A 14,648-nucleotide genomic window follows, 5' to 3' on the forward strand; every position below is an offset into this window, starting at 1 on the left:
CCGGCCCATGGCCAGGCGCTCGGCGGCCCCGGGCGGGCTGCTGGACCATCGCCGGGCCTCCGGGGCCGCGTGGCCTGAGCCCTGGCAGGACCCCTGTCGGCTGGGGCAACTCCCTGGGCCAGAGCCTCAGCTTTCCCATCTGCTCATCGCACACCCTCCTGGCCGAGGCCTCCAGCGGGGCAGCGGGAGGCAAACCGCCATCCACGGAAGACAGGCTGGAGCTGGGGGCGGAGAAGGGCCCCTGGCCAGCGAAGCCCCCATCCCCACTCCCCCAGTGCCGTCCACCTGCTCCTATCACCCTGCACCCCTGGCCCAACCATGTCCACTTAACAGGGCACAGCCCCCAGGCCAGGACGAGAGCGCATGGGGCCCGCGGGGCGCGCGCCTCCCGACCCTCGCTCCCAGGCCGACGTCAGCACCGCGGGTGGGGGCGGCTCTTACTGGCGGCGTAGCTGTTCTTGGGGGCCACGCTCTTGCGCACGGGAAGCGTGTTGGAGTAGGAGTCGCTCAGCTTGCTCTGCGACTGCGGAGGAGACGCGGACTTGGGCTGGGCGGCCTTGCGCTCGGCCCAGGGGCTGTAGTCCTCGCTGTCCGGGCCCGACGCACCGTTCAGGACGGGCGCACTGTCCTGGGCAGACAGCCGCTGTCGGGAAGAGGCGGCGTGGGCGCGGGGCGGCGGGAGGGCCTAGACGGGCATGGCCAGTGGAGGACCCCTCGCCCCAGCAGGGGCGCCCGCCTGCCAGCCACCAGGTGCCAAAGGGGCCCCCCCTGCATTTCCACGAAGCTTTCCAGAGCGAGGACTTACCCCCACAAACGGGGCCAGCTCGGGGGGCACTGGCAGGGGCTTGGCCCCCGGGATGGGGTCTGAGATGACCAGGTTGGACTTGGAGGCCGACAGGCCGCTGGGGAGGATGGAGCCATTGCTGCTGGCCACCTGCTGCACCAGCTGCACGGCGCGGTCTGGAATCTTGTTGGGGTCCGCACAGGCCTGCTGCCACAGCGGCAGCTTCTGCGCCAACAGCTCCTTGCCCTGAAGGGGAGGAAGCAGAACGGGGCGGGATGAGGCTGGGGCCTCCGCTGAACCTCATTGATGCAGCCCCTGGGTCCCACCTGGCACTGGGAGGCCCACCCCGGGGGTCGCACCTGGCTGGGGCTGCTCTTCGCAGAGCCCGACAGGCTACCTGTAAGCCCCTGACCCTGGCCTAGACGAGCTGGTGCAGTGCAGCCAGCCCAGCCGTCCAAGGACGACCAGCAACCAGATCAAGCTAAAGCCTGACTGCGGCGGGGCCTCCCCAGGGGCCCGGGGAGCCAAAATGGACAGGTGCCCACATGGTCAGCCTCAGGACAGCAGGCTCCTTGTGGACAAACCTGAGACAGTAGGGAAAGCACTGTCCCAGCAGACCTGAGAGCCAGGAACCTCGCCGGGAGGGAGAGGGGGCAGTGCAGAAGAGACAGCACTCCCACAGCCCAGCTACCGTCAGCCCCCACCCAGCCGTCCCTCCAGTGTGCACCAGGGCCTGGCCAGGACACAGCTGGCTGGAAGAGCGCCAGGGCCTGGCGGGGGACCAGGAAGCCACAGGACTGATGAGGATCCCAGGACAGGGGTGCAGCCAGAAGCGAGACACCAGCCTGAGGTGCCCTGCAGCCGACTTGGGGGCTCTGCGCCCATGGCAGGGGCACATCTGGGGCCTGGAGGCAGCTGTGCTCTGCTCCCTTCTGGCCCTCTGGCACAAATGGGCTGTCCTACCTGCAGCAGGTGGGAACCTCACGTCCCATTAGAGACCCCAGGCCCCAGCTGGGGCAACCACGCTCCAGGACCTCGGAGAGGGCTCTCCAGCCCCCACTGTCTCTTCCCGCTCCTTCTGGCCTGGGTCTGGGGCAGGGAGGGGCGCCTGCCCGTGAAGACTGAAGGGTGCTAGACAAACGACCCTTCGGAGCAGGCCTCGGCCCCCACCCCTGCTGCTGGATTAGACCGGGCCAGCAAACCACCACCTGCGGGCAGGCTGCCCATCTGTAAATGAGACTTGGCTGGAACACAGCCACGTCTGTTGGTTCACACTCCTGTGGCTGCTTCCCTGTGCGATGGCCAAAACCGAAAATGTTTACTGCCCGGGCCCTGGCTGAGTGAGCTGCTGACGGCCCTGGGCTGGTGGAGAGGAAGCAGAGCAGCAGGACCCTGGGCCCACAGGGGCAGCCCTGGCGCTAGGGACAAGCTGGGGGTCCTGCCGTCACGCCTTGGTGCCCAGGCCCCGTGTCTCTTAAAACCTACTGGGGGCTGGGGTCCACCCAGCTTCCTGAGAAGTCCTCTGTCCCGTCTCGCAGAGCACGATCAGCCCCCCAGGGGACTGAGGTGCTGGGTCCTGGGGCAGGAGGGCTTTCCCACTCTCCGGCAGCCTGCAGCACAGACAGGCCTGTGCTCTCCTTGGCCGGCACGGGGCCAGCCGCCGCCAGAGGGCGCCCACGTCCGCTGCAGGGCTGCCGGAGCCGTGTGGGCGGTGCAGCTGGAACACAGCGGCTGCAGCAGGCATGGCCTGCCTGCAGGTGGAGGGCGCCCGCGCTCTGGCCAATGAGCCCTCCTGGCTCAGGACCTGCATGCAAAGCCACACTGGGCCAGGTGGCCCCGCCCCCGCCGAGGACTCAAGTCTCATCCCTGTCCCTGTGTGCACCTCTGGCAGTAGGCCTTGGGCACGTCTGGGCAGGCAGGCACCTCCCCACGGGCGGCAGGCAACTGCCTCTTGGGAGCCCAGGCCTGGGGACCAGAAGCGGAGTCAGATCAGACGTGTGCCAGGTGCTTGTACCCTGCTGACCCGAAGAACCCTTCCCAGAAAAGGAACGCAAACCAGGGCCTCCCTGGTCGGCTCAGCTGCCTAACCACACCAGAGCTCTCAGGACTCTGGAATGTTCTAGTAAACAGATGGGACCCCGCCCAGCTCCCGCCTGTGGACCGTGGGGAACTGAAGCCCCACTGAAGCTGGGGTCCCTGCAGGGGGGCCCTGTCCTCTGGGTCTCACTGGCCCCAGAAGCTGAGCTGGCCTCTGCAGAGGCTCTTTGGCACTGCAGCCCCCTCCCAAGGAGCTCGCCCTGGAGAAGGCCCTCAGGTGAGCTGTCTGTGCAAGTGCTCTCACAAGAGCCCCTGGGAGTTTCTACCAGGACTCTTCAAACATCTGCAGCCTTGACCCGGTAACCGTGCTACCAGAGCTCTCCCCTGGGGAAGCGGAACCGCATGGCGTTCCAGGCACATGGCAGTTCTGCCCTGCAGCTCCAGGCTGGACACGCCCCGGGGCCCCTGGGAAGCGAGGGCGCGGCCTCACGCGGAGCCAGCACCCACCTTGGAGTGGTAGGCGGCGGAGTTCTTGGCCACGGCGCACTGCTTCTCCACCAGGAAGCAGAACCTCCTCCTCTCCTCCGTGAGAGCTGTCTTGTAGCCGTCGGACACGTAGCTCTCCAGCTCGCCCTGCTTGTTGCTGATGGCATCAATGTACTGCGGGGGAGGGGGGGGGCGGCAGGTGAGCCAGCGCCCGCGAACCGCCAGGTCACCTCCAGCTCCTGGCAGCCCAGGGGAGGGGCAGGCGCCCCCAGGCCCCCCTCGGGTAGGGGGCTTGGCCCTGTGACTCTGGCCACAGGGCTGCCCCGCTGTGCCAGGGCCCCTGGCCTCCACCAACGGGGACCATGCTGGCAGACTGCTTGGGGAGGCTGGCGGGGGCGTGACACCTCCTGCAAGCAGGACTCCGACCACCTAAAGCCACCCTAACCATGAGTGGCCCAGGACAGCTCAGCTGGCACCATGTGCTCCAGCAGGACTCATCCGGGGCGGGGGGGGGTGCTGAGGAGGCGAGCTCAGGAGACCCCACTCGGTGCTGAGGTCCGTGCTCTGACTTAGCAGCTTAGAAAGTCTGACTTAGCAGAAGTGCCTGCGAGACCGTGGGCAGCCGTGGCGGTCACCGCACTGCAGCGCCCCCTCCACATCCGTGCGCGGTTCCTTCCCCCACGCTCTGCTGCCCGGGGCCTCGGGCAAGGGCAGGCCCCGGCCGCGAGGGGGCCGCCTCCCCCGCCAGCTCTGACTCAGCGTGGGTGGGCGGCGCGGAGGGGGTGGGCGCAGTGCAGGCTGTTCCTGCCGCCTCCCGCACAGCAGCTCAGCCCGCCTGCCGGGTGTGGGCCGGTCCCCAGCGCTGTCACCAGTGCACTGGCTCTGCCAGCAGGAAGGAGCACGCCACCGGCAGGTCTGCCCAGCGCCCTCACCAGGACTGGGCCCGATTTCCCCTGAGAACCATGTGCCTGCAACACCGAACCCCCATCTCCTATCCCTGGGCCGGGGGGAACAGCCACACGGGCCTCGCCCTGGCCACCCCTCCACCCCAGCCCTAAAACAGCAGGCCTCACCGCCGCCGCCGCCGCCCCCCAACCCAGAGCAGGGTGGCCCCGGGCAGGCTCTCCTCTGCTCCCCCAGGCACGAGCAGCACCAAACGCGCTTCTTCAGGTTATGAAACGCGTGCGCCTCCAGCGCCTCCTGCCCCTGCAGAACCTTCCCTGCGTCGTGGCTCCTCCAGGAAGCGGGGGAGCGAGCCTGCAGATTTGGGGTGCCTCTGGGGGCCAGTGGAGGGCACAGTGGGGGACGCCATGCCGTTGGGGGGACGGCCCCCTCAGATGCCTCCACGCCACTGGGTCACCTGCTGAAGGGCCGGCTCACACCCGGAAGCCCAGGACAGGTGGCCTGGGGGCAAGAACCCCCTCAGGGCAGAACCTGGAGAATCCCATTTGGGAAGAGCGCGCCATGCACCTTCCTGCAGCCTCGCCTGCCCCTGAGCACCCAGATCCAGACTGACCGCCAGGGCCCCGTGCCTGCTCTGCTCTTGGGGGTCCTACCCCTCCAGGCTTCAGCCGGCCCTCGACAAAGCCTGGACAGAGACTGCTCCCTCGGCCCACCCCTGGGCACAGAGCCCACCCCGGGGCTCAGCTGGGGCCCTAGGGGGCCCCTTAAGGGGCAGCATCAGGAGAAGCCACTGCAAGTTCCCAGAAAAGCTCTGCCCTGGTGTCACCGCATCCAGCCCTCCTTGGAGGCTGCTGGAGACCCCACGCCGGGTGAGAGGAGCTAAGGGGCTGAGAGCCCCTCCTGCACAGACGCTCGTGAAGGAGGACCCAGGAGAGGTCGGCACTGTTGCCTACACGGGACCCGAAGGAGGAAAGGCGGCTCCGTGAGCGGTTACCCCAGGACAGCGGCACAAACCGGGACGCGGGCCCCCGGGGTCCCCGCCGTCCTGCAGGCGCTTTCTGGGTTTCCAGGCTCCCGCTCCCGCGGGGGAGGCAGGGCAGCCGGGCCGGGCTGGCGCGGGGCGCTGGCCTCATTAGCTGCCTGGCGGCCTCGGGGCCAGGGAGAGAGCGTGGAGCTTTATTTTAAGATTCCCATTTACTCAGAGGGGCCCCCAGACGGGAGCGACTTGGGTCCCAGGTGGGGAACCTCCCAGGGAGCGCACGGCGGGGCAGCGGGCAGGAGGGACACCACGTGGCCCGGGCGGACCGGGCAAGCCAATGCCCCTCCACGGCCCCTCGCTGGGCATCCGCCGGCCCTCCTGACCTCCCTCCCGTCCAGGGACGCCACCTCCCTGTGGAGAGAGGCCGCCCCTTCGCGGGGCGGGCCTGGGCCCCCCACGCCCCGCCTGCGGCAGGGACACCCCCGAAAGTGCAGGCACGTCCGTGCTCCCCGGGAAGGGCCTGACCCCACGAGGACCTGGCAACAGGCCCCAGAAAGTGGCCCCAGCCAGTCCCGCGGCGGGCAGGCACCTGCCCCTCCCGTTCCCGCTGCCATGGCGACGCGGGCGCTATAGAAACACCCGGCTGAAAGCGCGCAGGACCCGCAGAGCGCTCCCACTTAGTCACCCTGGGCTCCACAGCCCTGTAATCCGAGAAGACAAAAGTGATCAGAACACACATCTCCCCTCCCCTGGGAGCGAGCCGCTGACTCAGAGCGGGGGAGGGGCGTTCCAGAAAGCACCAGCTCCTCGGCGTGGCTTTCCCACGTTTCTCAAAACCCCAACGAAACCCCGACGCCGCCCCAGACCGCTGCAGCTCGCGAATGACAGTGGAATCCTTGGCCCTTGGCTGTAATCACGACCCCAAGGAGACGAGCAGGGGGCCTGACTCGCTGGGTTGTCCAGGAAGGAACGGCCAGAATCAGATGCCCACAGCCGCATTCAGGCACCAGGCACTGCTGGCAGCAGAGGGGCTTCCCTGGAGCCTGCCGACCCACCCCGTGTCCTCTCCCTGGTCTGGTGGACCAGCCGCCTGGCCACGAACAAGAAGGCTGGCCTGGGGTCCACAGGTGACGGGCAGTGGGGCAGTGGCCGTGGTTCAGCAGACCACTGGACGTGCTGACAAAAGCTTGAGGCCCACAGACCAACCCAGGAACACACGGAGCCAAGGCCTCAGGGGGCCACCAGGGAGTGTGCCATCCGGATCTGTGGTCCCCTCTGCTGGCCAGGCCCTGGAGGGGTTGGAGCTTGGATGCCCGTGCCCACCTTGCTAGATGACCCCTGCCAACTCGACCCCCTGCTCTCAGTCTCCGTGTCTAGAAGCCGGGGTTGAGCCAGCTCAGAGCCACCCGACGCAGAAGCGCCTGCCTCCCGGGACCCCGACAGTTCTTACAATGCAGGATTCCCATCCCATTTCCTTTTTCTGTGTGTTTTAGGGCCGCATCTGCAGCATATGGAGGTTCTTCCCAGCCAGGGGTTGAATCGGAGCTGTAGCTGCCAGCCTACAGCACAGCCACAGCAACGCCAGATCCGAGCTGCGTCTGCAACCTACACCACAGTTCACGGTAACCCTGGACCCTTAACCCACTGAGCAAGGCCAAGGATCAACCCCTTGTCTTCATGGATGCCAGTCAGGCTCGTTACCACTGCGCCACGACGGGAGCTCCACTCCCACTTTCAAAGACTCGGCAAAGCCTCTCACTAGCAACGTCGTGAAATCACTCCAGGGCCAAACGAAACCCACTGAAACCATCTTCGCCTGCTTCTTTCTGCGTCTGTACGTGGCTACCTCTCGGTGTGCCTGGAGGTGCCCTTGAAAGCCCTCCCCTCCCAGCCCTGACGGCGATACCCCGGCTTCCCACGGTGCTGTCCAGGGAGATGGCCCGGGCCCCACGGCTTTGTCTGGGGGAGGGGCCGGAGCGGGGAGCGCCCCCCAGAGGACCCGGCATCCCCACACCGTCTCCGGACATGGAGCCCCTAGGAGGATCAGCGGCCTCCGGCGTCTCCCGGGTGTTTCCAGGAGGCCCCTCACTGCCAGGAGGCAGTGGCGCCGTGTCCACAGGGGCCTTTCACTCCAGAGTGTCTTAAAATGAGAACAGCAGCCGCACAAGGGCTTAAACCACGGCCGTCAACTCCGGCAGTAACGGCACCAGCCTCTGCCGTCAGCCTCGCTGAAGGTCTAAATTACCGTTATTTGGTTTTCGCCTTGTTAATTACACACCCTTTAAATAGAAGCCATCTCTCCCCTTCCTCAGACCGTGATCTGGATGCGCCTCCGGGAACAAGGGGACCCGGTGAGGGGCACAAGCCCCAGCACCGCCTCCTTCGGTCGGCGCCAGGCCCCGGCGACGCCCGCACCGCGTCGCAGAGGGCCCGGGAAGGGGTCAGGGCAGATCTGGGGCTCCCCTGCTCTGAGCCCCTCGTCACCGCAGCCCTGGGCAGGGGGTGCTGGGGCCTCAGGCCTTTGACCTCCAATGAGGAGCCCGCCCGGCCCGGCAGCTCCAGGCGCTGGGCAGCAGGGATGTTCCAGGGCCCTGGTCCTCCGCGCCCGGGCAGCAGGTTTGGCCCACCTGGTGGGTGACCCCGGCCCTGCCGAGGCCCAGCCACCGGCCTCTGGCCTCCAGCCTCCTCCTCCTCCTCGGCTCTCACCTCTGCCTCAGCCCTGGCGGCCCTCCCTCAGCGCTCAGAACCACACCGGGGGCAGGAAGGACGCCCTGCCTCCCGCACACCCTGTGCATCCCAAAGGCGCAAGCAGCTGCTGGGTCCTCCCGTGTCCTCCGTGACCCTCGGAGGACGAGGGCTCCTGTCTGCTCATCTCCTTACCAGAGCTGCGCTGCATGCAGGTGGGGCCCAGGCCAGCAGCGTGGGAGACGTCCTCGCCAGAGTCCCTCAGGGTCTGCGGGGGTCAGGCTCCCAGAGCCTGCCCAGCCCCACCCGGGACGCTCTCGCGCTGGCCACACCCAGCCCTGGGGGCCAGCGGCCAGCACCATCCCCCTGAGCGCTGCTGAGAACCCTGATGGTGGGCTGCGGGGCAGCCACTGCCGCGTGCCCCCGGGCCAAAGAGCCAGGTTGCTGGAGGAGGCCTAGGGCCACACCCTGCTGGGCTACGGCACGCCCCCCACCGACTGTTCCCTGCAGTGCCCTCCGCACCCAGGGGCACAGCGGGCAGCACCTGGCCTGGCAACATGACCAGAGGAGTGGGGAGCGCCCTTGGCTCTGCGGTTGGCACTTGCCGCACTCCCTGCTTCTAGAAAGAACCCTCTGTCCTAGTTTGCGCCCCAAAGGCCTCTCAGTGCCTGTTCCTGACCTATAATCAAAACCAGTTTTCTTGGTGGAGATCCCAGAGCAGCCGCAATTATCAGCAGGTCCTGAAAACGGCCGGCTCTGACCCAGTCCCACTCGGGGGCCGGCCGCCGACAGACTGGCGGACAGACAGGCATGCTGGCTCTCCTCCCGAGGGCAGGGTGGAGCAGCTCCACTGCCCACCCGAGCCCCTCACCACCCCGGGACAGTGACCGCCAGGCACAGCCCATCCTCCCGGCAGCTTGAGCCGCTGGCCTGGCTGCTGGCGCGAGGGGACGCGCCTCTGCCGTGCCAGCAGCAGAGGGGCCTTGGGGAAGCGTGCAGCTGCTCCAAGGGTCGCCCTTGCCTAGCACCCAACCCACTGTCCCAGGCGAGGGTCCTACACGTGCTCAGGTTGGGGAGGGGAGCAGGCGGGCCAGGGACTCCAGAAGGCGCACTGACCGCCCCAGGGTCGCCCAGCACGGGAGCTCTGAGCTCACCCACACCTGAACCCACTGGAGACCAGAGCTGCAGGGCGGCAGCCATCTGTGTCCCACCACCCCCAGAGGAGCTGCGGCTCCCTGTCAGCCCCAGTGCCACCTCCACCTGCTGTGCTACCCACTGGGCTGGCTGCCTGTGAAGACCCCTGGGATGCAAGGGACCCTGGGGACTCCGAGAGGCTCCAAGGGAGTGGGGGGGCATCAGAGCGCGGAGCTCATGGCTCAGGTCTCAGCCGCCTCCTGGGGTCACTGCCCCCCTCCCCCGGGGCCCCAACGAGCTGGGTTCCCACCCCACCCGCTGACTGCGCATGCAGCACATCTGCTGGGAGCAAGCAGGTCCAACAGCAGAGACGTCCTACCGGTCCAGGTGAGGCTGGAAGGACGGAGCTGCCCCTGCGGCTAGTTCGCTACCTGGGTGGCCCGTGCGAGGGCTGGGGGGTCAGCGGCTCTAACAATCGGTCCTGCTCTTCCTCAGGAAAGAGTGTCTCAAACCAGCCGCATCCTCGGCCAGAGCTTCCCGCCCCAAGCCAGAACCCCCTCCAGAGGGGGCGGGGCCAGCTCAGCTCACCTGCCTGCTGCTGGGGGGCGGGGGGGGGCCCACACCAAAGGGCCCCCAGCAGCCATGCCTCAGAGCAGGTGTCAGACCCTGACTCCCGGCCAGGTCTGCAAAGGGGCCAAAACCCAGAAGCAGCCCAAGCACAGGACACCTCAACAGGGCAGCCGGGCAGGCCAGAGACGGCCTCTGGGGGCGGCTGGCGCGCCTTCCGCCGACTCAGCACACAGTGGGCACCCACCTCCCAGCACAGACATGGGGCGAGGGCCCACGGCGCTCTGGCCTGGCCTCTCGGGTCCTGCCCCTCAGGAACGAGAAACACAAGGACCGTCCCTCTGCCTCCCACCTTGGAAAGATAATCAGTGTAACGGCCCGTGCCGCCTGTCACCATGGGACCAGCCTGTGCCAGGCACCGAGAGGGACACTGAGGAGCACAGCCCCAGCCCCCGGGCCGCCCTGGGCCAAGCCCGGCAGCGCAGCTCCCAGGCGTCTAAGGATGGGGGAGGAGGACAGTGGGCCTGTGGACGCAAAGCGGGGACCGAGAGGATACAGAGGGCGGGGGGGTGGTGACCTGGTGCTGTCCCTGCTCAGGGAAGGCGGGGACCCGCCTCGCCAACAGGGAAACAGGGCTTGGAGCGGATGTGGAGCTCCCATGACCAAACCCGACCCGACAGCCAGGGCCGCGTGGGGTAAACAGGAGGCCACCAGGAGCCCCGCCAGGGCAGCCGGGCCGCGCTGAGGACACGGGGCAGAGGGGAGCCTCGGGCGGGGGCTGACCCTTGCCCTGGGCAGGAAAGTCAGCACCGCTGTCTCCAAGGCCCCGGGGCACCAAGGAGGATGTGGTGGCCTCACCGCGTGGGGGACCCACCGCCAGGGCCCCCACCCGCCCGTCCGGAGAGACGGGGCCTGCACGGCAGGGGGCGCCGAGCCCACCCTCTGGGCCCTGCCCAGGCTGGCGTTGAGCGGGCAGGGCCCCCCCCCTCCAGGAGAGAGTTCTGCAGTGGGTGGAGGGGGTGGCAGGCGAGGGGGGCGGGAACCCGAGGCAGCAGAGTCACGATGACTCAGGCCGTGTGGCTCCGTGCCGCGTGGGCGTCGACAGCCACCTACACGCAGCGACGCGCCGGCCTGTCACCTCCCAGCCTCCCAGTCGCAGGAGCACCAGCGGCGGTGCGGGGCCAGCTCGTCCCGGCAGAGGCCGCAGCCCAGGACGGGGCCTCTGAGTACGTGGCCGAGAAGGGGGACAAGACACAGGCACCAACAACCCAGAGTGAGGCACCGACACGCATCTCACGGGAGCTGAACCTCGAAAACACCACACTGAGCGCAAGCAGCCGCCGCCAAAGGCCTTTCCTGTGGCCCGAGCCCAGGCGCGCAGCCGGGGTGACGGCGGGAGGGCCTGCTTACAGCACCGGCTTCCTTTGCGGGTGGTGAAAACCCTGGGAACGGACTGTGGTGACAACCACACGAGCCTGCAGAGGCTCTCAAAGCCCCTGAGCTGGGCGCTTTCAACAGCTGAATTGAATAGCATGTGAATTCTCTCTCGGCGAAGCTATTACCAAAAAAAAAAAAAAAAAAGCACTCTGAACAAGAGGCTGAACCCCTGGCTGAGCCGGCCCCCCCTTGTCCCTGTCACCAGGCCGCAAACCAGCCCTGGGCTTCCCTCGGGCCGCTGCGGAGACCACCGCCCTCCCAGGCAGGGAGCAAGGCGTTCAGAGCAAAGGCCACAGACCAGGAAAGCGGACACGCGCGGGCTCAGGTGGGGGCGCGTTTCCAGCCGCCGCCGCCTCACAGCCCCGCCCCCGCCCCCAGGAGGACACAGGGGGCTCCCGCAGCAGCACTGGCCGGTCATGGGCGTCCTAGGAGACGCACCCCACACGGGGAGGGGCGGGTCAGGCAGGAGCCGTCGCCGTGACTCTAAGGCCCACGTCTGAGCGAGGAGCCCCGCGTACACAGGGGCACAGAGGCCGGGGAGCAGGGGGCCTGCCTGGCTACACTGCGTGCACACGGGCACATGCTCCAGAGAGGCTCACGGGCAGCGGCGTCCAGGTGGCGGGTTGTGGAGGCGTGGGGTGCCCCAGGCTCACCGCCCTGACAGCTGGCAGGAAAGGCAGGGCCTCAGCTAGAGGGCACCACTGCACCTGCAGCCAGGGGGCCGTCCTGTTTCCCCTCCGTATCTGAGACGTGGGGCTGGAGGGCAGCGTCTGCGGGCCTGATCTGTGTCAACCGGCTGCAGGGTTCTGGGGAATCGGGGCATCGGGGCCGTGCCCATCACGGGCCACGCTGTCCTAAATGCCTGCCCGCCCCTCCGCATAGAACGCAGGCCACCAGGGCTGCCTCCCGCACCCTGCGACGCCAGCTGCCACACACCACGGGGCTGCTGTGTGCTGAGCCAGTCAGCGTCTGCCTGCCAGCAGCTCTGGAGCGACAACCACCCTGGAGTCAGGGCAACAGTCTGGGGTCTCTAGGGCGGGGACCCCGGGGACAGGCGGGAAGAGCCCCTCCGTGTTTCTGCTCCTCTGGCAGAGCCTCCGCCCCCGCCCAGGCTGCAGGCTGCCGCCCCAGTGCACCCCACGGCGGAGCGGAGCCTGGCCCTGCCCACTGCCATCGGAAGGGGTGGCACTCAAGCCACTCAACTGTGCGCTTTCAATGGCTGAGAATCTGAGCGCGCTGAGCCCAGGGGGACAGACAAGCAGGCTCCTGTCCCACACCCAGACCAGAGCTGCCAGCCCCCTCGGGCCCCTCCAGCAAGAACCCCTGTCCTGTACGCGGCGGTGCGGCCGAGCCCCACCTGCAGCTCCTTGTCCGAGTACTTCTGCGGGTTCTTGCTGCCCTGGCTCTTCTTGCGGAGCTTCTTCAGCTCGGCCTGGCACTTGTCCAGCGCATCCCCTTTGCTCCTTTGCTCCGTCTGGTACTTCTTCAGCGCAGCCTGCAAATCAGACGACAAAACGCAGTTGGGGTGGATCAGCACATCCCTCTCGCCCGGAGGGTAGCAGGAATCACCCAGCTGCAAACCCCATGGGGGCACCCCAAGGACCTCAGCCCCGCCCCCCAGGGATGAAGACCAGGCTGGGAAAGCCAGCCCAGCCTCCCCGTGCCCATCCCGCGTGGTGGATGGTGCAGAGACGACAGGGCAGGGAAACGGCACAGGTCAGAGGAGGTCAGGCAGGCTCCTGGGGGGCCGCTCACACCGTCCTCTTTATCGAAAGCGGCTGAAAGCCCAGGGCAGTGGAACCAGGGTCACGGGACACCAGACTGAGGGTCCGCCCGCTGACGACGCTTAGCCGCACACAGGCGTGTGCATGAGAGGGCCAGCAGGGACCCCTCGGGACGGGGAGCTCCCAGGAACCGGAAACCCTTCGGGCCGAGGGAGGGTTCAAGCACAGCAGCAGGCCCCCAACCCCCCAAGGTAACCCAGAGGGCGGGGGCGGGGCTACTTACGCTCAGGTACCTGGAGTCCAGCTCCACCTTCTGCTCCAGCTGCGTGAGCAGCTCGTTGTGAAAAGACTTCAGCTGGACACGGAGAGAAAGCAGCGGTGAGCTCTGACCTGCGGCCCAGGGTGGGGGCCGCCGGGGGAGGCAGGCAGCCACCATGACTGTGGCACCTGGCACTGGGCACCCCAACGTGAGAGAGAAGCCCTCCGATCCACGACCGTGCAGGACAGTGGGCCCCACGGAGCCAGGCAGCCCCAGGACCACGTGCTAAACTGAAGCTGGACCCTCGACAGGCACGGAGGCTCTGCCTCCCCATGGACCACAGTGACTTCAGACACGAGCTGACCTGAGCCTCTGACCTGCCGGGTGGGGGGCTGGAGGGTCTACAAGTGGGGCATATGCCTGTGCTTTCCCAGGCCCGCACCCCCAGTGTCCCTGCCTAGACCCTGGCCAGCTAGGCCACGAGACCCCATCTGGCCGTGCCCTCTCCTCCTGGGTCCGTCAGTACATCCCCGGCCCCCACAGTGGTCACCTTCCCGGTGTGTGACCTCTGTCCTGGGCACGGCCCGGCCTTGCTGCGTCTGACCGGAGGACGCAGGGCCGAAGCCCGCGCCCAGCTCCTCCCGTCCTCTGAGGGGGCTGCCCACCTGCACTGCCATCCCTCCAGGGACCGCCCTGGGCCCGTCACTCACCATTTCCTCCAGCTGGTTCTGAATCTGCCTGTGGACCTCGGCCATCTGGAAGAGCACGTCCCCTGGAGGCGGATGGCAGCAGAGAAAGCAGCGGGAGTGAGCTGCGCGGAACCACTGTCCCGACCCCCCTCCTTGGCCGGACGGGCACCCTGGTCCGGGGGCCAGCAAGCTGGGGGCGCCAGGGGGGCACGGGTGGAGGGGGAAGGGCGCACCTCCAGGTGACATGGCCAAGAGAAGATGGAAAATTCCAGAACGGCGGGGATGCCAGACCTCAAGTGCACAGGCTCGTGGTGGCGGTGGGGGCTCGCTGCGGGTGACCCCCGTGAACACAGGCGCTCCCCTCTCTCATGCTGCCAGGCTCCACCAGCCCACCCGCCCCAGACCCAGATGACGCCAGAGCAAAGGAACCCCCTTCAAGGGTGCCCGCTTCCAAAGACCCTCAGGGCGGCCGCCCACACCCGCAAGGCCCATGAAAGACCCCTGCAGACAAACGGCTATTTTCCTTCTCTGCAGAGGGTGGGTCTGGAAAGGGCAGTCCAGGCTGCATTCGTCCCACAGGCAGATATTTGCTAAGCGGCCGTTGCCAGAGGCGGGCGCTGACCCCACACTGTGGGCACAGAGAAGGGCCCATCCCCGTCCCCGGGGGCGGCCACCTGCTGACGGACCCTGTCCCCAGGGCACTGTCTACACCTCGATGGCCTCCTCTGCTCCCGTCCAGGCCACGCGGGGGTCACGTGACCAGGGATCCTTTGGAGAGGCACCCCTGTTCCCCTCGAAACCAGCTGGAGAGCAGAACAATCTCAAGGACCCCGCCTCAGAGGACGATGCTACCTGCCCTCCAAGGCCCCAGGGTCGCACTCCCTTCCAGAAGCGCAGCTGCCTCCGATGACCACAGGGCGGGACGACCACTGACGGCGACCCCGTGCCTCACGGACGGAATCGC

The 14,648-nt window shown here is 67.7% G+C and overlaps 1 protein-coding gene across 18 annotated transcripts in view; it reads right to left on the bottom strand.

The window, feature by feature from the left end:
- Nucleotides 1–14,648, bottom strand: part of BAIAP2 (BAI1 associated protein 2) — a 57,546-nt gene that overhangs the window by 10,262 nt on the left and 32,636 nt on the right. For 10 of the 18 annotated variants that reach the window (XR_002336933.1, XR_002336931.1, XM_003131154.5 and 7 more), the window contains exons 4-9: nucleotides 13,706–13,767; nucleotides 13,020–13,091; nucleotides 12,370–12,507; nucleotides 3,329–3,481; nucleotides 806–1,030; nucleotides 442–643 (exon numbers count right to left, since the gene is read on the bottom strand). Coding sequence is in view for 14 of the 18 variants with exons in the window: in XM_003131154.5 (XP_003131202.2) it covers nucleotides 442–643; nucleotides 806–1,030; nucleotides 3,329–3,481; nucleotides 12,370–12,507; nucleotides 13,020–13,091; nucleotides 13,706–13,767 (852 nt within the window). In the remaining 4 variants the exon portion in view is untranslated. The remainder of the gene's footprint in view (nucleotides 1–441; nucleotides 644–805; nucleotides 1,031–3,328; nucleotides 3,482–12,369; nucleotides 12,508–13,019; nucleotides 13,092–13,705; nucleotides 13,768–14,648) is intronic. The other 8 variants (XR_002336934.1, XR_002336932.1, XM_021066489.1 and 5 more) reach the window with 1 other exon arrangement.

The sequence above is a fragment of the Sus scrofa genome, chromosome 12 (genome assembly GCF_000003025.6).
Source record: "Sus scrofa isolate TJ Tabasco breed Duroc chromosome 12, Sscrofa11.1, whole genome shotgun sequence".
NCBI lineage: Eukaryota > Metazoa > Chordata > Mammalia > Artiodactyla > Suidae > Sus > Sus scrofa.